The 27233-nt window shown below is 41.2% G+C and overlaps 1 protein-coding gene across 1 annotated transcript in view; it reads right to left on the reverse strand.

Moving 5' to 3' along the window:
• Window positions 1-2676: 2676 nt before the first annotated feature.
• The window catches only part of sema3bl (sema domain, immunoglobulin domain (Ig), short basic domain, secreted, (semaphorin) 3bl), a 62020-nt gene continuing 37463 nt past the window's right edge, over window positions 2677-27233 (reverse strand). Inside the window, exons 5-16 of the mRNA XM_070968272.1 lie at window positions 21248-21338; window positions 19267-19383; window positions 18677-18819; window positions 16494-16608; window positions 16282-16351; window positions 15966-16110; window positions 10824-11055; window positions 10637-10728; window positions 10299-10340; window positions 9959-10184; window positions 7635-7765; window positions 2677-6352 (exon numbers count right to left, since the gene is read on the reverse strand). Coding sequence (XP_070824373.1) covers window positions 5840-6352; window positions 7635-7765; window positions 9959-10184; window positions 10299-10340; window positions 10637-10728; window positions 10824-11055; window positions 15966-16110; window positions 16282-16351; window positions 16494-16608; window positions 18677-18819; window positions 19267-19383; window positions 21248-21338 — 1917 coding nt within the window. The 3' untranslated portion in view covers window positions 2677-5839. The remainder of the gene's footprint in view (window positions 6353-7634; window positions 7766-9958; window positions 10185-10298; window positions 10341-10636; window positions 10729-10823; window positions 11056-15965; window positions 16111-16281; window positions 16352-16493; window positions 16609-18676; window positions 18820-19266; window positions 19384-21247; window positions 21339-27233) is intronic.

Here is a 27233-nt window from a genome sequence, read left to right on the forward strand (position 1 = left end):
CACCTTGCAGTAACGTTAAGGTTAGAAGAGGAGAAGGAAAGGCTCCTTCAGTCTCGGCCTCAGCGGTAGACACCCTCCCTATGTTTAAGAGAAGGATTAAAACTTTTCTTCTGGATAAAAGCTTATAATTAGGGCTGGCTCAGGCTTGCTTTGGACCAGGCCCTAGTTATGCTGCTATAGGCTTCGACTGCCAGGGGTCTTCCCATGACACAAAAAGCTCCTCTTTCCTCCTCTCGCTCTCTCATTCTGTATGAACTGATGTCCCATTAATGCACTTTACTGACTTGGCTTCCTTGTTTGCTTGACACCCACTGTTAACTATTACTCATCATTTCTATTTTCAAATACATATTATTGTTATTCTGTACATACACTTTCACATACCATCATATATTAATGTATACATATAACATCATACACATACATTTGTACTGTTGACTAACAGCAAGCAGTCTAGTCAGTTCAGACTTTTAAGGCAACGTAGAGTCCAAACTTAGGGAAGTAACTCATCACAAACAGAACAACATCTGTTCTGTGTTGCCATGTGTTGGTTTCTGTGTTGTCCTGCCAGAGAGAGTCTCTGTCATAAACTGACTTTTATCTGTTGTTGGGCCATATTTACGGTTTTTAGATCTTGGTAATCTTCAACTATGTCTTTTAACTAGATAAGCCACCAGAAAAGGATTTTAAGTTGTTTTTAAGAACCTGTCATAGCAACACTGTTTAAGTGCCATACAGTCACACTTTGGTTGTTGGTTTGATTGCCTGTAATGTTTTTGGTTTTACAATCAGAGGTGGATTTTAAGGTATTTTTATGTAACTGCTCATTCAGTGTTTTTGCTGGGTCAATCACCAGGGCTGGTTTGTTTATGTGCTTTGTATGAATATTAATGTTAAAAATTCTCTTTCAAGGTTTGACCAATATTGGACTCTGGACAACATAAATTCTTGGACATGTTTAAATCCTTTCACAAATGAGACAGAATTGGTAAACTCAAGTTTTATACAGGGCAGTGTGTGTGAACATTTGTGGGTCATGCACATCCTCATATCTGTGTGTGCAAAGCATATATACACATTCATCGTGCATTTGTGTGCATTTATGTGTTTGCAGTAATTGTCAGGGTGTGAAGTCGTTTAGTGGGTTCAGGTGCGGGACTGCACTTTATGAGATGGTCTGTTTGCTGAAGCTACAAGCAGCCATTGTTACTACACTTTTCCACAGATGGAAAAGCCCAATTACCCTCCAATCACATGCATGGCCAGACCAGTAACCCAGGGTAACGTAATGGGTCAACACTGGGGCTGTAAATCTGCAATCACGCATGCACATGTCCTCCTGCTAATATGAACACTGTAGTGCACACACAGAAAGTACAAATACCTGTACTTTCGCAGTGATACACATTTGCTTAAAAAACTTCTAGCCAACAACAGTTGGCCCTCACAGGTATACAAAGAAAGAGTGGGGAGGTAGAGCCAGTTGATTCCAGCCGTGTTGCAGGTGTGCAGTCTGAATGTTGTTGATTCAGCATTAAATTGAGCATGTCTTGGTTTCAGCGCAGTAAAAGCTATGATTTATAAAGGTGACTCATTTCAGGGCACTGCTGTTCTGTCTCTGTTCATGTCACTGGCACCATTAGTTTTGTCAGCCAGAACACTAAATTGACCCCCTCCCCCCACAGACTTGAGGCAAAATTCTTTCAAGCACCCAGTCAGGGGCCACACCTCCTTTACATTAAGAGTAGCAACTTTTAATGCCATTAAACAGCATACAAGTAATCAATTTGTACATATATAAATGTAATCTTTTTTTTAATTACCCACAAAATGAAGAATCACATTTGTGTGTGTCATAGGTTATCTTCATTTGCTCTACAGGTGGTGAAATGTATTGAAGATGGTCTGCACAGACACAAGCTCTTTTCTGATTCAAATTGTTGTGGTGGAAAAACACTTAAATGAGCATAAATAATAAATTTGGCTCTGTCTGAGACCCCACAACAAGCAGTGTTACAGCACAATAAAAGGACAGTTTTAATCCAAGGATCCAAACACTTTTCAGCCTAAATTCTCCACTGAGAGTGTTGTTGCCTCTATGTTCAATAAGAACAGATTCATTTGGGGAACTCATGCTGGTTGAACCCCTCCAAACAGCTGTGATAGACTATGGTATGCTTACTGCAGTCTCACTGACTGATCCCTGTTCTGCTTAATGTATCGTAGCAGTGGTGGTCAGAGCATGTGCAGCCGTTTAGCAATTAGCACACCTCCAATCAGGAGGAGAAACTAATCAATGAAATCACCTGGTGTAGTTTGGCTAGATTGAAAACCTGCCCCAGTTTCACAAAACACACACAATACATTAAACACACTGATGAATGTCTTTGTTCTTATATAAATACCATAAAATACTACAATTGAACAATAAGGCAGGATGAGTGCTGTAAATTCAACATGTGTTTTAGATAAAAGTTAAAAGAAATGACAAACTGCACTAAAGTAGCTATAGAGAGTGTTAAAAGGTAAGATGCAACACCACAACACACTTTGTACAACTACAACAACCGAAATGCATTCGAAGGCTTTACAATGTCTGTTTTCAACATGCACAAATATGCAGCATTCAATCAGTGATACACATTTTATCAGCAACTGAAAAATCATAAACAAAAGAAAGGTCAGCATTTATTTTAGTGGTTCCATTTTGTGAAAGTTGCTGTAAAGTGGAAACTTTCTACGCTGTAAGTTTACAAACAATCACAAAAGTTTTACCTTGAACACAGACTTTAGATTACAGAGTAATTCACGTTTTAATCATCATTATTGACCAAAGCAGACCAGACCAAGAACTCATGTTGCTGTTTCCACAAAAATATGATTGATTATATCTAAAATTGTTACAGAGAAAAGGAACTTTTGAGGAGGGTTAATTTCAAGATAAATCAACCTGCTGTCTCTCTTTGCTTCTTGCTGCCATCCGACTGTCAGTCGATCATTTTCTTTCACTTCACACCTACATCAGAATCTTTAGACATAACAAATAGAATCTAATAGCCAGCCTCACAGTCCTCAAACTAAGAAAATACAATTTGCTAGGTTAAAACATGTGTTTAAGTGCGCTGTACAAACTGTGGAAAAAAGTGCCACCTTTTGAAACACTCTTCATACAGAAGAATTGGGAGAAAATCCATTTTTATAGGGATGGGGAGTTTTATAAATTGCAAATACAACCTTAACAAGCTTATAGTACCTTATTTTATAATCTCTCTCACCTTTCTTCTCCCTTCACTCCTCTTTTTCATTCGTCCTCAGAGAAGCCATTTACACACCATGAAGGTTACAGAAAGGTCACCAAGTTCACTGTTGTTAGTGCTGCTTCCTGGCTAATTTTACACAATAAGACGACTCCCAGAATAGATATAGCATCATCCATATGTACACATATTACAGGGCCTTGACCCTTAACCCCTCTGATAGCCATACTGGAGGTCTTTAGTTCTTCGCCAACAATAGCTGAACAATAGTTTCTCAATGTGTTTTGCTGCCTCCAAATGAATCCCATAAGCATTGTTAACTTTTGCACAGTTTAGAACTGGAAACTGATTATTTCACCACTTGACCGCCAACATTTAATTGATCACCGCAAGAATGGAAATAATATCAGCTTGGATTTCTCACACACAGAGACTTGCACAGGGACAAAGGTTAAAGATGTAAGACTAAATAAATATCAAATATTTAATGTGATAACTTTGAACTAGAGACACATTATCAGCACATCTTTCCATTGTTTATTAGGTGTACTACGTATGTGTAGGTATATGTAGCCATCATTTGCACAGATCTCCAGTGGACTTCTGTGGTGAGGCCAGAGGAGGTTAACTAGACTACTGATGCAACTCCAAAGCCTCCATTAATGTGCTCTAATAGTTGCATACATAAGTGATACAGTTGAAAGCAGCTCTTAAAACCCATTTCAGTCAAAAAAAAAAAAAAAAGTTTACACAATTGTATTCACATTATCTGCCTTCTTCAGTTCCTGATTATTTTTAATAAGAGGCTTGACATCCTTGTCTGCCTTCAGCCTCTTCTGACTTCTGGCCAAATTTGACTTGAGGTTGCAATGCTCACATCTCACACTGTTAGCCTTTATTTTATCTGCCCTGCTTCTTTATCTGTTATTTAACTCCATTCCCCTCTCCACCTGTTACCCATGGAATTTTTCTGGTTTCATTAACTGTAAAAAGTTATATTGTAAAAACAAAACTGAAGACAACAGCAATGTGGATTATCGTGTGTTCAAACCATGGACCGTCTTAAAACCTGTGTTTACAAAGCAGAAAGCACAAGAGGACTCGGCCACTACAGCTGACCCCTTCTATTGTTCCCTCTATTGTCAGCGGAGAGCCACAGCACACGGGGGAACTGTGGGAAAATGAGTTTAGTGGATGATTAAAGTGTGCGCTGTTACAGCAGAGAGGTCAGGTTATGTCATTTCTCCTTTAATGGATGGTTTCTGGTGTCACCTTGGGTTGTGGTAAATTATGATATTTCACTGTTTTAGACTAAATTATTACTCATGTAATAAAAATGAATGAAATTGTTTGAAAATGACTGTTAACAGGCCACCTGGCTGGACTGGTGTTAATGTCAAAGCTTTATTTTTCACTGAGTTGACGTGCTTAAGGATCCTCAAGGAAGTAAATATCTGATCTTGGCCATTAGGTATGTTCCCGGAGGTGTTACGGTATGTGCCCAAAAGCATGAAAATAAGCCTCTGTGAAATGTCCCTTTAAGGGTCGGTGAGGGGGGAATTTTGATCTGTAGCTGCTGTTTAATGGAACGTTTAACCCGCAGCAGTAAAAACAAAGCAATGTGCCCTTTAATCTGTTGAACCATCAACAGTCGTCTCACGGTAGCTTCCAGTTGGAGCTCGTTGAGTTTATGTGTTCAGTGTGAGGGGTGCATGAGATTTCAGTTTATGAAAATGTGTGTGTGCATGTGTGTGTGTCCATGTCCACTGGCGAGATTAGAGACAGTAAGTGTCTACGCCTGGTGCATTCGCTGCTATGCCTCTTATAAATATACTGCAAAGTCAGTTTTGTCTTGAGCTGAAGCCACACATGAATATTTCCTGAAAAAAAGAGAAGAAATTAAATGTCAAGTGATGAATCCAGTGGTTGAATTGTATGAAATGTGACTGTGTCCACTTTGGTAGTGAGAAAGACAAATGGAAAGTAAGTGTATGTGCTCAACGTGTTTGTGTGAGTGGCAAACTTGCTATTTTGTTGTCTGAAGAGGTAAATGTGATATTCCTCTCTTTTGAAGCCTCAGATCAAAGAGTCCATGAGGCCATCGGTAAAGTCAGTCCACAAGCATGCATGCGTTAATAAGTCTGAGGTTTGTGAAGGTGAAGCAGTGTCTGTCATTTTAATAACAGTAAAAGCATACAAGGACGAGCGTGTGAGAGGGGGAGCAGTCCTTGGTTTGCGTCCTCAGAGTGGATTTGAAAGATTGTCTCTTCTCTTTATCAACATCTTTACATCAGAAACAACCTGTTCAGTTCAGTAGCAGTCTGTTTTTGCGCTGTCCTTTCAGACAACCAAACACTTCTGTCTTTATTGGGCCATTATTCAGAACCAGCTCCTGGCACCAGATCTACACATATATTTCATTTCCATTCTGTTAGCATCAGCTTGGATCGAGCTCATTCTTCCAAATCGATACTGGTCTTGACCCTTTTGCTGCCCAATTCATCTTGTCCTACACTGCAATCTTTGTCCCTTTGTCTTCTCCCATTTTCTCCTTCTTTCGTCCCCTGCTCGCCTTCTCTCTGTTACTCCTTCCTCGCGCTGAGATCCCTTGGCGTCCGGTTACGTTCGCCGGAGCTCTTGCTTCGAGCCTTCCTGGCGCTGTCCTGCGCCTGGCGGAATTTCTCCAGCATGCTCTTGTGCTTCCTCCTCAGCTTGTCGTTGCACCACATCCTCTCGCAGTACTCCTCCACGTGCGGCAGGTTTGACGGCCCAATCAGCTGCATGATATCCTTGAACCATGTACGTGATTGGCTGATTTGGCTTGATGAGCCTGCCCTGCTATATGTGCTACAAGGCATCCAGGCCCTGTAGCCTCCTGTAGACCGGTCTTTGAACGAATCAGAGAGGCCGACGTTGTCACGTGCCATGAGTTCGTCCACAGTCTCCCCCTGGAGGACTTCGAGGGTGAGGCGGGCCAGGGTCTGTGTGAAGCCGTGCTCTCGGGAGCGGCAGATGTACATGCCTTCATCCTGGCGGAAGAGACGACGAAACAGGAGCCCCTGCTCTGTCGACATCACACGATCATCCAGCTTCACCTGAGTGAGGCAGAGGGACAATATGTGTCTATTTTTAACTTTCTTACATGATAGAGCAACATATTAAATCAAGATTTCATGACATGATGCATAACAAAAAAAAAAAATAGAGAAAGAGTCACTGACATTAACCTGAATCTTACTGTAAAAACAACATGCTGTTTTGTGTCTTGAATCAGTTGACCTTTGCATGCAAAGTGTGCTATGTTTAAAATCTGAACAAACTGAAATGAAATTTGATGCTTTTGCTTTCACTTTGTGAAAGTCAAAATGCAAATGGATGCATGTACAGAAGCCTTTTGACTACAAATGCAAATAATGTAAGTCAATAAACAAAATATCTGTAACAAATCCTTGTGAAAAGCCATCAATGTGTTGCTTCCAGCCCATTCATCTGGCTGATGCAAACAAACTATAAAAAAGAAATCAGGAAACTTTGGGCTCAGAGCATGTAATCCACTTCACTGCATGAGAAAAGAAAGAGGGAGAAAGGGGCTTTTTTGTACTGTTTTCTCAGCTTGAAAGGAAGCAGCAATGTACATGAAAGAATGCAACATGAAATCCAGTCACGGTTAGTTTTTAGGTTTTACTTTCCTCTCATTCTCCTTTTCTTTCCTTACCTACATCCACCTCAAGTCTCTCCTCTATTCATTTACATCTCCCTTTTCTCAATCTCTCCTCTGTACCTCCCCTCCCTTCAGGTTCTATACCTCTGTGCCAACACAAACATGGCAGCCTTGTCAGCTGGAGTGGCAGCCAAATGTTTATTTGCAAGGAAATAGAGAGGGGTCGTAATGCCTTAATACCTGCATGGCTCACCGAGGCGCTCGGTTGAGCTTGGAGAAACATACCCTCAAACAAATGAATGATTACTGTGGGTGTGGGCAAACACAGCGACATAATTGTAGTAGAGCTTCAAATGGACTTTGCAGCACTGTGTTTAAGTCACAATAACCAGTGGACATTGAGTGACACTTTGGTTTTCAGTGGCATGTGATCAAGTTTTGCAAAGAATTCACTGTTTATCCAAGAGAACAAGTGGTTGTTCATTTTCCTTTGAAATATATAATGGCTTAATTTCAACCATATGTCAAATGTGTCAACCACTTGCCAAATTCACACGCAAATCTCACTTTCAAGGGTAGTTACTCAGGCTGCCACTGGCCTAAGTTTCTCCCCTCATCTGCTTCTAAAAGATTTTCCACCATCCTCCCATTATAGATATATTAGGATACAGAAGCAATTTATTATCTTGATTTTGGTCCGATGGCTCTTTCCTTACCTCTTCCTTGCGGTCGTCACGCTGGACGAGCCAGGTAACGGTAGCTTGTGGAGAGCGAGGAACACACTCCAGGAAGGTACTATTGTTCTCTGTTGCATACACCACCCTGTCCTCTGCCACATCAAGCTCCTCTGGTTGAAAGAGAGATCATTTGAAAGGTTGTGAAAGAATGAAAATGATGACTGTCAGTCTGCAGAGCACATGAAATGTATATAAACATCTACCAAGTGAGCCTGAAGTCCTCTTGAGCAACACAGTGAACCATGTTCAGGCGCCTCCACAGCATGTCTATAAAATGTGAATCCTATAAAGGACAGTTCCTGTAAATACTTTAACGCAAATATGTCTATGTTACTCTTCCTCTGATTACAGCATATTGCTTTTCAATTAGAATTATTCCTGTTTTTGAAAAAGCACTTTTCCTTCATTTGCCTTTGCTGTGTTGCATTTTTATCTGAACGTACGCAAAAATATATAGACTAAATAAGTCATTTAACAGTAGACATAGGGTCATTCTTCAACATGTGTGCAGCCTCTGGTTCCTCAAATAAAATACTAAATACATGACACGCTGTAGGTTAAGGTCTACTGTACATGTCCTCAGGTCTGAATGAAGCAGAATCAAGCAGTGAAGACAAGTCAATTTCAAAAAAGTGTAATGGCCAGTTAAGTCAAATATCTTACATAAGAATTTCATTGTTTGACATTTTTGGAAATGCAATCATTGGCTCTCTTGCCAAGAGTGAGATGAGTAGATCAGTGCAACTCTCAGTTTGGTGCATGTTCAATATGGAGCTGGAGCAGACAAGCAGTTTGATTAGCAAAGGCGGAAAGAGCCAGCCAGGCTCTATCAAAGGTAACAAAACACACCTACCAGGGCATCACTGCTCCCAGCCGATATGTATTTACACGTTTTACTGCATCTTGTCCTTTTTAGACTCCAGTTTAACTTGTCATCTGACTCTCAGCAAGAACACCAATGAGCATATTTTTCAAAAAGCCGGACTACATCTTCAAGGATGTCAATCCCAATTACTGCCTACTGTGCACAAGGAAAGTTACAATCTGAACTGCAAACCTCAGAGACAACATATGATGTTATTATCAGATTATCACCTGATAATAAAGGCGATTTGGGGACACAATTAGTTAAACCAGGCAGGATCTTTGCCTGTACCTTGTGGGTTCATGTGAGTTTAGACCAAATCTCTGTTCACAAATTGTGAACGTATGGATGATGTTTCAGTCTTTAACTACAACTTGACACCTTGGCACAAAGAAAATGTATGTTCAACCAAAAGCCCTGAGGGAGGCATATTTCATCACCTTGGCACCTCAGCTGTACACTCAGGTGAGCAAACACACTTCCAACACATGCTCGCACCTTTTCTGTCCTGCATCTCTACAGCTTTGGCTTGGTTTCTCCTCTTTGTCTGTCAAGCTCTTCCTTCTCTCCCTCTCCCTCCCGCACACATATCATCTATCTTCATATCGTCTTACCGAGGATGTTAAGGATCGATGATGGAAAAAGTAAGAGCTGTATTTGTAACACTTATGTGTCTGAGTGTACATTTCTTACCTCCCATTAACACAATTGTCTCTCAAAACCCAACAAGGAGGAAGAAAGAGTAAGATGTTGTGTTTCACATGCTCTGACTGTGTAAGGTTTAAACAGACATGTGTTGTTGAGGATTCAACATTTATTTTCTGGCTAATATACTGTACAACATGTGTCTCTTACAGTTTGAATAAACGGACAGACTCTGCACAAATCGGACTTCCCACACAAACACTCCCAGGCTTCCATCCTGAGAAAGAGCCACAAAGAAATACACTGACCCTCACAGACACAAACACATCCACACAGTCGTTATTCAAACACAGGCTGGCACATGTCCCATAGCATCTTCCCCTGGACCTCAGGTGTTTACAGACTCATGTACAGTGTACACAAGAGCAGAGCTTCCCTGGTCTTCTTTCTATTCACAGCTAAATAGTTTAGAGTGTGTAAGGGGAGCACCACCCTTGTCTAGACCATACAAGAAGTAATGCTTATCTACAGAGTCCTGGGAGTACAGTGGAAAAACTTTGCTTACAGACACAAGAGAGTTTAGAACATGACCTTAAAACTAGGACAGCTCAGTGAACCTTTATAAAAAAGTGCAGAAAAATATACATCGTATGAGGAATATGCAGTTTATGAAGACATGAATCATTCAGTAACTCGCTAATAATCCTGTCTGAAGCTTGCTAATTAAAACATATCTTTTTTGTTTGATCCATACAGAAACCAAAGTGTAAAAACTAAAAGGGGCCACACCCACCGCTCAGATTCTGATCCATACACTGCAGCACAGGGTTTCCATGCCTGATGTCCTGTCTGCGGTAGCGACGTTTGCTGTTGGGTACATATCGTGCGCAAAGTGATCCGTCCCAGGCGCAGTAAGGGTCTCTGGCCAGGCAGCACTCAGCGCAGGCTTTCCCATAAGTTTCACAGCGATGCAGCTTCACCTGCGCAACACCTGCTGGAGAGCCCACATACAGGGCTTGCTGTTTGAAATGATGAGGGGAGGAAAAAGGGAGCGAGGTATGATGAAGATAACGGCTGGTTTAGGTTTACAGGCATGAGCATTGATGTTAGTGATTACAGTCATATCAGCTTACCCTTTTCACGGATATATCCATTGATGTAATTGGAGTTGGCACCTGCAATAATAACAATAATTGACCTCAGATATTTCACAGTGGGAAAAGGCTTACAGTAAGGAAAGGCGAAGAAAATATGGTGGAGCGGAAATTTAAGAAATGAATTAGTCTTTAAAAATTAAGAAGAAATAAATGTGATTAGGTTTTGAAACAACTTTGTGGGTTCTCATCTGTCGATTACAATGATTGTTTGAGAGATACAGTGAAATAATTAGAAGTAGGATGGTGAATGGCAAGAGATGGAAGCAGAGAGAAAAGAAAAGAGTTATTGAGACATCAGATGGAGTAAAACTCGCTTTAAAGACTTGTAGCTCCTCTAGTGTGACCTCCTCTGTCTCCAGGCTGTTTCCACTGTGCAGAGCAATGACCTTCAATACTGTACCAACGTCTGAAAGACAAGTGAACATATGCAGTAAGTGACAAGGTTACAGAACTGGAGCAGAATATCTACATCTTACCAAAAACCCTTCTTTTCACACTTACCTGTGCCGATGAACATGACATCGTACTGCCCATCCTCTGCCTCGACCCGGTCGACTACAATTTGTCTCAGCTTGTAAGGAGTGTTGGCCTTGACGAGCACAGGCTGGCGCAGGGCGGGATACACCGGTCGCCACATCAGTGGGTGGTTGCGAGCAAACTGCAGCACCGAATCAGGGAAGTCCTTTGTGCTTCCAAACTCTCTGCCTGGCTGGTTGGTGATTTTACTCGGGCACTGGAGAGATGGAGAGAGGGATGAGAAAAACGTGGAAAGAAAAAGGGAGATGGTCTTAAAAACAGAACATTTTTGGTAAAATCCTTGACAAACAGTAGCAAGACAGAAGAGTTTAATGTACAATTCTGTACATTTTTTACTTAAACTCTACCATTTCCACCATTTTCCACTGCCGGAGGTGCGCTTAAAAAAAAACAAAAAAAACAATTGTGGCCTCATTATAGTCTTAAAGTCTTCTCAAAGAACCCTCATTAGTAGTTTTATGGTGCCTGAAAACTTTGGATGAAAGTTCAAAACCGCAGTTGTAAAGTTATGTCTTTGGAAACAGCTCAATGGAAGCAGTTGGTCTTCAGTTAAAAAAAATCCTCCTATTTGTGTCACTGTAGTAAAGAAAAAATTAATGTGCCGGTACTTGGCTGAGATACTGTACAACTCAAATAATTAAGAGGGTTGAACACTGTCCAAATAAAGGCATTTATGTGAACCATACAACCTTTGGGTTTGCTCATGATTCAGACCAGCAATTTTTTGCAAAGAAACAAAAGTCTTTGTCATGAACTGCTGCTGGAGGTCTTCACTGCAACTGTTTTTCACGTTTGATGCGACTGTGGGCAAAAACCATCCACTGTTCAGAGGTCTGATGTCTCTGTTGGTGGCCAGAACCACCATGAGTGATGATTTGTCTGTTTCTACACTGAAAGCAGATTTACACTGTGCAGAAAACTGCTACTTCATTCATGGCTCTCTCAAGCTCTGGGATCCTTTTCCTGTCACAATTAAAGGATGGTGTAATCTGCAATTTTCTGCAAATAAGATTCAAGAGTTTCAAAAGAGTCTAATTTGATCAAAAAACACAAAAAGGAGCAATAAAAAAAGGGCTTTTAGAGTGTCGCTCAGGAAGATACCAAGGAGCTGCAAGATCAACAGATACTGGTGATGAATGAAGATTTTACACATATGAAACACAAGTAATGAGAGCATAGAGAAAACATATTACTCTGCAATAACCTGAGGGCCAAGAAGCAAACAAACTGACAAACTGACCGTGTCATGAAGGGGGAGGTCAGGGTGGTGGAAAGATTTGGAAGAGAAGCTACATCAGTAAAGAAAACTAATACTGCAGTACTGACTGACTAAAATGAAAGCATATGTCAAAGTCATGAGGCTGACAACTTCGCCAAACATCATAAATGAAGGCTGAGCATAGGCTAGAACTGAACTGAGATGAAGCCTTGTACACAGATGAGACTCTTGAGAGAGCAGTTAGTTGCTTGAACATTTTGTATCTGTATAAATCTCATTGCCTGATATTGCTATTCCAGACTGTGCCTCCATCTGGTAGAAATATTGTAACTCCTGCTTATCACAACAGTAACTGATCCACACAATAGCCCTGTAATGGTCTGGATTCAATTTCAGAGGGGGGATCTGAACTGTGCAGGGACGTCAGGCTCAAAATGCACAAACTATTTGTTGTAAAATGGTACATTCCTCTGGGTATGGTATACTAAATGCCATCAATCATAATTTATTCCAGAAGGTGTGGAATGTGTCCACAAAACCAGGCTCAGTTCTTCAACTCGCTAACTTCAGGTGCAAATGTGTGAATTTATTTACAATACATAGAGCACGAATTTTGAAGTTTGTGTATCATTTAAAATGAGGTCCAAACGTCCCAATCTGTGTTTAAGGTGTGTGTTTAAAATCCGCATGATTATTATTTTTCAGATTCAATCAGCTTTCACAAAGTGACACACCCACTGCTGCAGCTCGCATGCTCATCCCCAATATGTCAGTCTGTTTTCAAACTGATCCTCATCTGTTTGCAGAGCACATAAAACCTAAACTGGAATAGCTCCAAATTTTATTGCCAACTCATCCAAATTTTGCTGCGGCAGGTCGACTGCTTTCAATCTCCAACTGAGAGCCGAGAGAGTAAATGAGAGAGAGAAGACGTGGGCATATTTGGCAGACATCTACAGTATTCATGTTCATTATTGCTGTGTATGTAAGTGTGTTCGCGTGTATGAGCACAGTATGTACTGTGTAAGGGAAATTCATCCATTATAACAAACAGACCCAGCAGAAGAGAGCAATAGTAGCTGATGTTCAAATCCTGCTAAATTACTTTTCCAGTTCTATGTCAGGCTGTCTGGTAGTGGTTTAACTCATCTGCCATCTGCCAAAAGGAAGATCCCCAAATATAAGTTCAATCATATCTGTGCTGAAACATCTACCGTTTCATTATGCTCTGTTGTTCATTTTGTTGCATTGCAAACCTCACTCTTTATGGCAATATCTTTCCTCATTTGGACTAAACTTTGCCCTCTTTGACAAGGCATCAGTGCAGGCAGGAAATATTCACAAAGGCAACACAAACACAAGAGTGTGAAAGTGACACAGAACAGGTAATTCCAAACAAAAGAAGGACTCCGACCTGCTAAGACAGAACAAGGAGCTCATACCTAACAGAGGGGATATTAGTAAGTTAGCAGAAGCCTCTGTTTGAAGTAAGAATACTTAACGTATCCTATAATATCCAGTCTCAAAGGAAAGTAAGCTGACAATCCTTAAAGAATGGGTCTGGAAGTATGAGGTCTGACTCAAACTCAAAGGTGAATAAAAAGAAATAGCTAGAGGATATTCAAGTTGAACATTTAAAGCCTTTATGATAAAAACTGGGACTTAAATCTAATCTAAACTGACGGTGCAGGAAAATATGCAGATGATGCTCTGATAATCGAGGAGGATGGATAGTGTATAGAAAGGTAATTTAAAACACGCTACAAAAGGGATTTTCATGTCAGAAATCAATCCAACAGAAACACCCAGGATCATTAAGGATACAGTATGTGTGGTTGCAGCCCAAAGGTTCAGTTTTTAAGTATCAAACATTTGGCTTTTATGGTGACAGTGGACGTCAGTGTGGATGACAGAGACAGGCAGACAAGTACCTCACAAAATAAATGAAATGTAATATCCAGTTTCAGGTGGGATTTCGACTAAAGCTCTCGTAAATCTGCAATAAATACACTATCCCATAATACCCTCGATGACAGAATGAGTTCTGACACGCATTAAACAATGTGCAGTGATATTTCAATCCAAGATAAATATCTGGGAGGATAAATCCACCAAATCGCTCTAAACTGAGGTCTTTCAGAAGGGGAAACTGAGCTTTTGTTTTCCGTTCTTGCGTGAGTTTTGACAGGTGAGTAAGGAGACATGATGGATATTACACAGTTTAATGCTTAAATCTTTTATAGTGACAAGTCCAGATCATTATCGCTAATTTTAAACTGTTTTGCAGGAGAATATTTTAACTCCAGCTAAAGTCCACATAGTATCAAGCTATTCTTCATCGAATGAGTTTTGCTGAAAATCTCAAGGACAAAGAAAAATCAATTGCTCTTTCTTCACTCCTCTTTCCTTCCCCTCTCCTCCTCTTCTTTCCATCTTTGCCTCTTCATCGACCTTCCCTGAGTCATCACCTTTTTCCCCGTTTCCTCTCTTCCTCCATTTCCTTCTTCCCTCTCTCTTACACTCTCAGTTTCAGGCCAAAACATTCCTGTTAATCAGAGAGTCAGTGGAGTGAAACCACAGAGGTGTCTGCTCTGTTCTCACATTATTCATATTCCTCCTGCCTCCATACGCTCTCCTTCACTGTGGTAATGAGGTGGAATTACATACACGACAGGACCGTGTGTATGTGTGTTGCCTCCACGTGTGTGTTTGTATATATAACAAGTCTGAATTACAGTGATGTGGTTGAGAGAACATGACGGGGCTCCACTGAGAGTCAGGATGTAAACCAGGAGAAGGGTCTGTATTTTATACAGTAACTACAGCTGCACTAGCACACACAGTAGGTTACTGCTACTTGCTACTCTCCAGTTCTTATTCCCTTTCTCTGTTCAAGCACAAAAGACCTGAGCAACCACTTCTCCTAAGAGTTACATTTGTACACAACTGTATTACAACAGCTTAATATGTTTTGAGGAAAAATGCACTGAGGGAACAGCTAGTTTTCACAGTGAGGACACCACAATCACCAACAGGAACGATCCACCTACTCTACTGTTGAATGAATCATTTTAAATAAATAGATTTTGAAGGGCTTTGAGTGCATGATGGTGTTTATTAGGTGTTTATTGGGCACACCTATCTAAAACTAACGCATTCAAAAACAGCAACCCTGCCAAAAAAACCTACCTTAATTGGGGTTATAATGTTCAGTTGTTGTTGAAAAAGTTTACGATCATTTTGGGGGTGTAGTTCATGGTGCTGCTGCTGGGCTGCTTTTAAAAGTAATCCTCTTGGTAATCCAACAAAAATAGCACTGCAGTGTTTGAAATGAATGCATTAACCAGTTTCTCAGGGTCAGTTTGATGTGTAACTTCTTGAACTTTTGGACACAGTTTTCAAGCACAGATGCCGTTTAGTTAAATCTGATACATTTACATGATGTAGATTTATATTAACATGGGTTGTTCCTGATAAAACTTCAAAACAGCTCTGAGCTTCCTGAATGTATTTCACACATAGTGAATCTGACTATTTAATTTCATGTCTCTATTTTTTAGAATCTATAATGTATGTATAATGTTAGCTAAAGGTTCTCTTTAATCAATTACAACAAAGAAAAAGTCAACCAGACGTTCATACTGTTGATTCAATTTAGCAGCTTGTTTACAAGACTGAGATCAGCGGAGGAAGAATACGTGTAAATTTGTGTGTCATCAGCATACGAAGGGTAGGACATCTACATTTCCTTATAATGTTGTCGTGCAGAAGCATGTATTGTGGTGGGAAATATTGTGGTCATGCTAAGAACAGTCTGGTAAAATTACAGTTCAGGTTGGGCAACTAAAACATTTGAGTGAATATAAGGTTAGAGGTAAAATACTCACCACGCCTGGTCTTGGATAAGGGACCCTCCCTTCATAGGCCCCCCACTGGTAGTCAGGACCCTCTTTGTGAGCGAAGGGTCCATTGAAAGCTTCTCTGATGTCAGCCATACGGTAAACACACACAGCAAAACCCTGGAACACATTACTGTGGAAGAGAAAGGGGGAATATAGTTGAACATGTCCACAAATAATCAAATTATTTAGATTTAAATTTGGAACACAACAGAACAATTCAACTCTTTTTGGTCCTCTGATGAATTGCAAGGTAGATAATATTCAGATATGATAACAGAGATGACGCCTGATGGTTATTCACCTGATGGTGCTGAAGATTGCATAGATGTCTGGGTTCCTTTCATCCTTGGTCCTCAGCAGGAAAACATCCTCTGTTTGACAGAAAAAGATAAAGTCATTTACTTTATTTATGTGTGAATCTGCAGTTTGTGTGTGAAGGATTTATGTTCAAGAGGACAACTGTGTGCAGCTGTAAAAGCAAAGCTTAGTCAAAAAGGTTTATGTGGACCTCACCCAGTTGGTTGAAGTGTGTGTCGATGCCATGAGGTCCTGGTACAGAGCAGACCAGTCGAGCTTTGATGAAGGTACTCCATTTGTTCACCAACACTCTCTGGCCTCCAATGTCATTCTGGCAGAACAGACAGAAATACAGTCCACACAATCTATAAAACACATCTGCATTTTCATTCCCATATACACAGTTTAATTGTTTTGGCTCGGTACACCAGCACACTGGATTTGGTTTGAAACAATCTGAGGTTAAAACAGTTTTAATGCCGTTCACTTAAAATTCAATTCAAAGACAAGGCAATCAAGCAGTTTTCCGAGAGGCAACAGTGGAAATCTGTCACATGACCTCCATCCAACCAATCATAATTTTTCTGCTGAAACCCACACTCAATGCAACAAGCCCCAGAAACAAGCAGAAAGAGAAAATGGCTCCTAAATTTAGGAGACGGTATAAAAAGAGCTCTAACCCTGCACAGTCTATGTGGACAGTAAATATCTCCAAATTAGATCTCAAAGTCAGCACTTTAAGATTGTGGTCACTGTTTTGTTTCAAATCCAACATGCAGGAGTACAGACAAAACTGCGTTACACATTAAACTTTTGCTACAGTACATGTACTACACATACACAAGCACTCACATACAAACACACGCACACACGATTAGGATGAATCTGAAGAATGATCTTCTGAGAGCACAGTCCCTTGGCTTTCTCAGATAATAATAAATGTGTAGGGACTCACAATAAATACAGAGGGAGTGTGTGTGCATGTGTGTTCACTGTCCTTTTTTCATTAAAACTGAAGATATCATCTTATATGTGTGTAGGTGTGTGTGCATATATGCATGGCAGCATGCATGGACGTGTGTGTGTGTGTGTGTGTGTGTGTGTGCGTGTGTGTGTGTGTGTGTGTGTGTGTGTGTGTGTGTGTGTGTGTGTGTGTGTGTGATGAGTAACAGCAGTGATAATTGGCTTCTAGGCAAGACACCACAAGGGAAGCGATGACAACTATTCAGATTTGCCTAAGGGAGGAAAAGATGGCTGAAGAGGAGATAATACAAGCATGGAGGGAGAGAAAGAGACACAGATGGAGAGAAAGAGGAGTAGAAGAGATGAAGATGGAAAAGTTTGAAGGTTTAGGTTGGATTTTTGTCTGAGAAGTTCGTGCAGACACAGTCAGACTGTCTCTAAGGAAATCCTGCAGCTGTGTGTTTGAGCGTGTGTATTTGTGTGTATTCTGCTACGCATACTTGTATTTGTGTGTGTTGCACACAGCCCATGTGTGGTTTTATAAGACAAATCAATGCGTGAAAGAATGTGCGAGAGCATGCAGAGCAGATGGGAATCACAGTTGGGCAATTTGACAGCTGTGTGTGTTTTGGAAGGAGAAAGGATTCATATGATTTTGAATATCACGATGCCTTCACAGCCCTATAGGGAAGTGTAAATATTTGATTGCCCAAAAAAGATATTTGTCTTTTCACAAGAGACTGGCATAAAGGGAGGATAAGACCATGAATCCACAACCTGTGAAGTTAATCCTGACGATATTTGTGACCATGTAGAAAAGGAGCCCTCTTTCTTGCTTGCTTTTTCTCCGTATTTGTCTTCTCTTAATAATCTTTTTCCAGTGGGAGTGTGAATATATACATCAGACCAAAAAACCTGGCGTAGACTCAAAATTTGAGAGCTATAACGGATCCTCCAGAACACAAGAAAGCCCAAAAGGACTTGCGGACTCCCCCAGAACACGACTCCACAACCTCTTCCTCGAGTGAAACACCCCTGCAGATGTCTCATTCCAGGCACTGGATATTTATATGGCCATGAGGAAGCACATTGTGCAGCTCATCTGACCATCTGGCTTTGCTCATCTCCACCTGCCAACAGAAAATCTCTCAGTTGCATCTGTGCATCTGTATCTCACTAGTGTCTTTGGATTTTCCTGTAGTAAGTGGGACATTGTTTCTGGACTTCATTTCAGATGTCAATTTTTCAATTGTTTGAGCACCACCAAAATTCACCTCCGCTGGAAAGGACTCATTGAAGACACAGTGATAGACATCTCATGACCTCAGTTACATAAGCCAGTGCTTTGCAAAGTCGCCTGGTGCAGCCTTGATAGAAATTTCATCACACACTGTATCACAAATGCCTACACACAAACAGTTTATAAAGCATCTCACCGCACACACTCGTCCGATACGTGTGTGTATGGCCCCCTCCCTGTCCCCTGCATCTGTGGCCTTCTCAGTGAAGAAGAAATACACTTTGTCATTGTCTCTGTCGTCGTTGTCTGGGATGAGATGGGCCGCGATGAACTTAGGGTCTGCAGAGGAAGATGTAAAGGTGGAGAGATGTGGATGCAAACTTATCAGACAACACACCATCAAAATGATGTAAGAGCAGAGCCCTTCTTACTGAGAGTGCATCTAAAATTCAACATATTTCTGACAGACTCTGTTGCCCTCTGGCTCTAAAACAGCATGGTGCCCTCACTTCCTGTATGATGCTGCTTAATCTGCACTGATGAGGATAAACATGTAAGCATGGCAATAATCATCTCTACTCTCAGCATTAAAAAAAAGGGGAAATTTAACTCAGTCAAGAAGGTTTTTCATGCAAACGTTGACCCCATGGCGCATAGGAAGTTTATGATCATACCAGTGTTTGGCCAGATCATGAGTTCAAAAATTGATGGAGGTTTGAATGCAGCTATTCTTTTCACTTTTGACTGAATGTACAATAACAGGCTCATAAAACAGCGAAACATTACCATGGAGCAGTTTCTGGTCAGTCTCTGTCCTCATGGTGGAGCGACCGCCCATACTCCTGAAGATCACAGAGTCTCTACCCAGGAAATCTGCCGTCAGTCCTGTATACAACTCCCCACCTACAGAGAGGCAGCGAGGCGGTGGGAGAGAGAAAAAGTTTAGAGGAGAGACGTAAGAGAGGAGAAGAATGTCAGACAGTGGAGAGAGAGGAGGGTTAGAGCGAAAAAAGTGGAAGGGATTGAATGAAAAGGTTACAAGAATATAACAGCAGCAATAAGGGAAAAAGGGGTTAGGGAAAATAAAAACGGTTGGTAGGGAAGAACAATAAGGAAATCATGGGTGACAGAGAAAAATGTTGTGGTTCAGGCAAGTGAGGCAGAGAAAGTGAAGGAAAGAAGAAATCGAACAAATCCAATCAAGAACACGTTGGGAGAGTAATCTAAAACCCAAACTCAAACACACTTCATACAGCACATCCTCCACTGAGACTCAGACCATAGGCATGGACTCACTTTAAATTTCAACAAGTCGGAAAATTTATTTTCTTGCAAATAGAAATAAAATATTTGCTGCAGCTCGTATAGTCCATGAACCCTGGAAAATTCTTTAGCAGTCCAGGTTATCTGTCACTAGTGAAGACAGAAAGCTCAGCGAGCCTGGAAAGAGCTCAGGACGGAAAACACTGCGACAACTTTTAGATAACACAACTGTTATTAATATATCCAAGCATGGTGACCAATGCACACGTGGAATCTGGTCACAGACTGTTTCAGCAACTCTCATGAGTTTAAATTAGTTCTTATTTTATTTGGCTGCATTAGAAACGAACACACGCACATCCTGCTTGACCACACAAACGCACATTCAGTCAATTCAAATCATATTCACTCCATGTTTCATTCAAACATGAGCAGACACTCGCAGATACAGTAACTGGTGATGGCATGTTGAGCTTTGTGTGTTTTGATCCTGAAATTAAAGCGAGGAAAACATTTTTGGGTCGATAGCTGATGATTGCGACTGTCATCATCTTTTGCTGTCATTCTTGGCATCTCTTACACACTCAATTTATTTTTTCATCATGTGTTGTATCTTGTCTATTCTCTGTTGTTTTGTTATTTCTTCCATTATTTAAAATAGAGGTCAATCAGAGCCCTTTTACTTTGTGAGCATCATTGATCCCTGATGAGAGAATCCATGGAGAGGTCAGCGGTCACGGTCAGAGACAGAACAGGAACCTTGAATGTGGTAGTCAGTGAGACTCAGGCCGTTGTGTAACAGGAGCTTAAACTGCAGCTGTTGGTCATCTTACACAACCCTGCTGACCTCGAGGAAGCCAATAGATCAGCTGAGTCTGTGTTTTCCACTGTCTCTATGTTGAAAGTGACATTTAAAGTGTTGCTGGTGAACAACCCATCAGGGCCTCTGCAGCCCTGATGGCCCTCCTCATCTGCTTGTGTGTATAGTCCTGTGTCTGTGTGTCCACTGTATATCTTCCCTGAGCTCTGATCTGGCTGTAATTTATCGTTTTCCTGCCAGATACGAAGCACTGTGGGATAAATTCTGATGCTGAAAGCACCCAGCTGCAGAGAGGGGAAGGTGGGATAGTGGGAAGCATACACAGACACACACACGCACACACGCACACACGCACACACGCACACCTCCACCTTCATTAGCTCCAAGGATTGTCGGGTCACTGCTATGAATCAGCATTATTTCAGAAACTAAAAACCTAATGACATTCAGAGAGAAACACCCACAACTATTTCACCTAGTCAGCACAGCTCCTGTGTGTGTGGGGGGGGGGGTGGGCGGGTGGGGGGGTTATGATGAACACTGCAGTTATGTGACATGCACTGTTACCATTCAGCTACCAGAGAACTTCCACTAAAATGTTATTGATCTAAGCCAGGTGGTCCTCAGGCCATATCAGCCCCATAAATCATTTGAGAAATACAATCAAAACAACATGAGACATACCACTGAAGGTGCTAGCAAAGGGGAAGCTGGGGTCATGTGGAACCTTCCCTCGTCCATTCTCCACATTTGTAGGGTCCATCGAGAAGACGTGCTGTGAGAGAAAAGGACATAAGGAGAGTTTTAGGTTATTAATTCCAGCAGGTGGTCTGTGAGAGAGATGTTTGTCTCTTCTCCACAACAAACATCAGAAATATTAACTTGCTTCAGGTGCATCAGACTATGGATTTCAATGAGCAACTGTTGATTAATCCCTCTACGTGGAAAATCTCTTCTACTCCATGAACTGGGTCTGCCCACTGGAGCACCTGAGATTAATTATCTCAAGTTCAACAGGTTTAGCTGCAGAATGGGCCAACCAAGAGCTTTTATAAGGGGTTAATTTCAGCGACTGAAAGGCCATTCTTCTGATTTTCTGTCATGTTTTCTGCACAAAGAAGTGGGACAGGACCTGTTTTCAGTTTCAGCCTGTGTTTCGGATTTATTTGTCCTCCCACTGAACTCTGCATCTGTCTGAGAACTACAGACGCTGTCTGAGAAACGAGGAAATGCAGGATCAGTATAGTTGCCAGAGTTCAGACAAGTTTCCCACCCGTTTCCCAGTGCAGATCGACCCTGAAAGCTGGACTCTAAATTGAGGAGCCAGCAGGGTAACAAAGCAAATAAAGTACATCACACTGTTATCAAATAAAAACTACACTTAAAATCCAAACAGAAAAAGATTTGCACAAAATGTGCACCACATGAAGATATGAAGTCCTGGCTCAGGACAGGAGGGCAAAACTCTGTTTGTGATAATATCACCTGTTACCAATGAACCTGTTTACCTGTGGAATGATCCAAACAGGTGTTTTTGGAGCATTCCACAACTTTCCCAGTCTTTAGTTGCTCCTGTCCCAACATTTTTTGAAATGTGTTGCTGCATCAAATTCAGAACAAGCAGATGTTAACAAAAATCAATGAAGCTGAAGAGGTCAAACATTAAATATGTCTTTGTACTCTTGAGTATATCTCAAAAATGATTATCATACTCTTTTTTTATTCATGTTTTACACGAAGGCTCAGCGTTTTTGGCATCTGGGTTGTACTTTTAGCAGTGAAAATGCTGCCAAAATTAAAAGTTAAAAAAAGCATTTTAAGGATTGTCATTCTACATCAAATCCAGCAGCAAGGAAGTAAGGAAAGAATTAAAATAACAGACTGGTACTTTCTTCATCATTCACCAGTCAGACAAATTCATCTGGCGAACACTGGCTACATCCTTGGATTGTGTGATTTGTCAGGTCAAAACAGGGTCACTGTGGACAAAGGGCCTTTTGTTTTTAACCTTTCTACTCCCACTTCAACGACATCAGTGGACTGAGATCAATGCGACTTTCCAGGATAAAAGGGGAATGGCAGGCGACAGGACCTACAGTAAAACCTTGTGTTTGATTCAAGTCCATATTACTGATTTAGATGTCCTTGCAGTGAACTCAGTGTGTGCATGAGTCTCTGTTCCTCTAATAGACAATGGAGTATTGTTACTGGGAGGGTGAGTCTTCGACTGAATGGAGATCACATGGGAGCTGATGACATTGAAGTCACTGGGACAAAAATAGCGTAAGAAACAGTGGACAATACACACACATGCACATTTGTACGTGTACCAACACATACTCACTCGTACATTAATACGTGCTGAGAAACATGGACACAGCAAATTGTTCCTGTCAGAAACACAACGAAAGATAATATATGCACTGGCATATCCGACAGGTCTCCAGATATTAGGAGAGACAGTTCATTTCTTATATGACCCACATGTAGCTTTTTGAATGTGAAGAGGTTTGAATGAGTTTCACAGGTGTGAACAGGAGTGAACATGTGCATCTCACCAGCGTGCACATTGCTTATACACACACTGTAAATCTGAGATGATGACTGATATTCAGCAAATGCTCTGAGTCTTGTCTTTCCCTACATAAGGAAACACAAACACTTTATTTCTTCCAGTCCTTTATACCAATGTGAGTGTCTGTATGTTTTTTCTGTTTGTTACTGCTCACTTGTGCAGTAGAGGATTGTGTGTGTGCGTGCGTGCGTGCGTGCGTGCGTGCGTGCGTGTGTGTGTGCGTGTGTGTGTGCGTGTGTGTGTGTGTGTGTGTGTGTGTGTGTGTGTGTGTGTGTGTGTGTGTGTGTGTGTGTGTGTATGTCTGTGTTATCTCATTATGATCCAGAGGAATGGTGTGGCTGCCTGTGCAGCTGATTAGACTGTCAGAGTCCCTTTGGCCAAACTCGGCCAAGACAAACACACACTAGTGCTGTGATACAGAGAAAGACATCCAGACCACTTTGTACTCAGCCATGCAGAGCAAAATACATCAGGACCCCACTACAAAACCATTGAGATTAGCAACTACTGAAACACATTCATGCATAGTTGCATGAATCTTGACTCTAAATCAGCTGACTTAAAGAGAGACTATGTAAATGTTAAAAGAGAAAATGCTTATTTATTAGCAATAAAACACACCCTTTCTCAATTTAATACACTCAGGTTTTTCCTGTTACAGCCTTATTTGGTCTGGTATGACCGCTGGCTTATGTTGGCACATTTTTTGTTGATAATGTTAGCTCATGCTGGTTACTTTATGCTTTTACTTCATCATCCGGTAATTGTTATTTTTTGGCCACAGTGGTCACTGTTCTGTAAAGTTATATAGTCTCTTTATAAAAGAACAACTCACCGTGAAACAGTAAACAGCTACCAAACGGTAATGAATGTTTTTAGCATCAGTTCCTCAGAATCAGAGAATTAAGTTTCAGGCTGAGGGAAACCAAGAATTAACTTTAATGCCAGTGCGACAGATTGTGACACGTTAAAGTGATGCTTCTACTCAGTTACATGTCATTAAGATGAGATTAAATTACATGTAACATCTCACGTGGGTTGTTATTTTGACTGAGGTGGCAGAACTGAATTGTGTCTCTGTCTTTGCGAGGCCATTTGGCCCTCATCAGTCCAAGAAACAAAGAATACAGTGTGTGTAGGAGTGACAGAAAGGAGAAAAAGTTCGACCTTCAGTCTTAATCACATCATACTACCCAGTCCCAAAACAGCGTCTTGGCTGCTGCTGCTCTCCCTGTCCTATCGATCTTCCTTTCTCCTACTGAGTTGAACAAAGCAGACATGCAGCTTTTGTACTCCCAGTTCCTTCCAGGCTCTCATCTGTTTCTCCATCTTCCTCCCCTCCTGTCCTCCCTCACTGTTAACGTTTTGATGAAGTAGTGGTATGTGTGTATAAAATCATGCAACAATGAACCAGGCTTGCCCTTTTGAATTTGACATGTGTCAAAGGTCCCAGGTCTTATCGCTGAGTCCTCAAATGGCCATTTTTTTTTTAATTTTCCATGCTTTATTATTCACAGTTTAACACTGGATAAAACTTAACTACACATTTAGCCTAGTAGTCTGATTTAAAAAAAAAATGTTGAATGTCTAAAAGTCTACAGTTTGGACTCACTTCAAGCATCTTAAGGGCAACTTGGCCAACCAACAGACCTCATCTGAAATGCTGTTGTACTTGGCCTTTTGCTCACTGTCCAGTCAAATAACGGGTGGGCTCCCTCTCTCGCTATTCAACTCTCACTGTAGTGAAAGCATGGGAAGCTCACTCTCTAATTCCATCGATCTTGAAAGACAGTAGAAGACAGAGATAAAGTAGAGACAGAGGGAGAGACGGGGAGAGACAGGGCAGAGCTGATTAAGAGTTATGCTAATAATTACAGCACAGTAAAAAATGATATGTAATGCCATGTAAAGGGCTAGAAAAGGAGCAAAGCTGACAGTTAAGACAGAAGCAGTAGAACAAGAGACTTCATTCATCTCCATTTTTGTCGGGCTTTGATCCAAAGGCAATATGCGTGGGGAAAAAAAAGGGTGATTCATATGCAATTAAATTTTTATTATGCTTTCAATCTTTTTAGTCCACTTTTTATCCACATTAATGCTATTGGCCTTACTGAGGAGCTTTTTCCCCACTGGGCTTGAAAAATGTCCAATGTGTAGCTCTTGCAAAGGTTTTCATTAAGGTCTGCCATCATGTTGAGAGGAAGTGAGTTACTCAGCAAGTTTTTTTTATAAGTGTCACAAAGCGGAACTGTGAAGTAAAAGTAGGCTTTTACTGAAAAATGGAGCGCGTGAACGGCTTCAGTCTACAGCATGGCTCTGCTGAGGAGGTTATATGTGTGTTCAATCTGTCAGCTGTGGTTAAGTGCACATGAATGTATGTATGTGTGTGTGTGTGTGTGTGTGTTCTGCACATTTGTTTCAATATATTTATATTTATGTTCGAATGTGCATGCCTTTCGTCATGTTTGTGTGTGTTTCTGTCTGTATCTCTGCATATTTATATGTTCAAGTTTGTGTCATTTGTTTTGCTTGATTGTGTGTGTGTGAGTGTGTGTGTGTGTGTGTGTGTGTGTGTGTGTGTGTGTGTGTGTGTGTGTGCTTGTGTGTGTGTGGGGTCTGATTCTCTGTATGTCATCACTGTAATGTGGTGGTTTATTTTCACATCTATGACACTGCTTTAGGGAGCTCTGTCACTCACCATGGGGACTCCAGTCAGTGTGCGTGTGTGAGTGTGAGTGTGTGAGTGTGTGAGTGTGTGGGTGAGAAAGAAGGAATGAGACAGAAACACACAGACTCAAGAGGCAGATTACAGATTCATATGTTTTAGGAACTAAAATGAACACTGTGTACTGAGAATTAATCCAAACATTGTTTTCACACATGAAAGTCAGAAAAAAGCTTTTTGGCAACAAACAATCGGCAACACATTTGTTCAATAAACTATGACGTAGTGTAAACTAGATGAAATTAAATCTTACTGCTCAACAAACTGTTCTGAAAAATCTCTGCTCTCTATGACCTCCCAGAAATATGAGCGTACATCAGCTGCTTGATGTACAGAGTGTTGCTAAATGCACTTCTTTGTTTTCATCTTTGGATTAAAGCATTAAATATGGGAAGGATTAGCCTTCACTAGAGAACAATAACAACTTGTCTAATACTAATACATTGTCAAAACATTGTTTGGCAGTCAGAGAGAGAATTTCTTCACATCAACACGGCTGAGGTGACATGAGGCGAATTCAGACTGTAATTCTCGCTACATTCAGAAGTTTTAGTGCAACGTCTGTTTGACTAACGGGACCAAGACAGAGAGAGAAAGATGGCATGAGAGAGACGGAAGGAGTACATGTATGTCTGCCCCTAACTGAGATGAAACACCTTGAGGGTCAAAGGTCATCCCACCCAGAGTCCAGTCCAAGGCCTTGCGGCCTCCGTCCCCATGAGAGGTCAGATAAACACACTGGTGTGTGTTCTCCACCAGTTAACGATTGGTTAAATAAATGGACAGGCTCCCTGTGGTGTCATCCATTCAGAAAGACACTCTGACACGCTGAAAGGACGCATTTGTGGTCTGAATGATGGTGGGACAAACAGACATAAGCATGAGGACAACTGGCATCTTCATCAGTCAGGACAGCTGAGAGTGTCAGAGTTTTGACACACATACAGCTGACACAACCTGTCATACACACCTGGACACACACAGATGCTGCACTACCTTCACCATCATAAACCATAAAACCTCATGACTAAGACTCCTTTATTTCTGAATATTATGGGCTGCTTCAAACTGTGCATCTCATTCTAGTCTGTCTGTCCTGTACCTGCAGACATTTCAAATAGGGTTGATTGGCTGCAAGCAAGTGCTTTGCTCAAATGTTCCTGGAGAGCAACTCCTGTGTTCCCAAATCTGAGGACTCAAAGAGGTGACCCATTTTTCATAGGGCGGCTCAGTCCCCCCTTCAATGAGTCTGCTGACTTATTGTTGTATCTTTGTTATTGCTCTCCTTGTTCTCAACCATGCAGACCACTGTATATTGTTACTGGGTCAAAGTGGTTCAGTACGAGCAGAGATAGACATTGGGTGTTTTT

The sequence above is a fragment of the Chaetodon trifascialis genome, chromosome 8 (assembly GCF_039877785.1).
Source record: "Chaetodon trifascialis isolate fChaTrf1 chromosome 8, fChaTrf1.hap1, whole genome shotgun sequence".
Taxonomy (NCBI): domain Eukaryota; kingdom Metazoa; phylum Chordata; class Actinopteri; order Chaetodontiformes; family Chaetodontidae; genus Chaetodon; species Chaetodon trifascialis.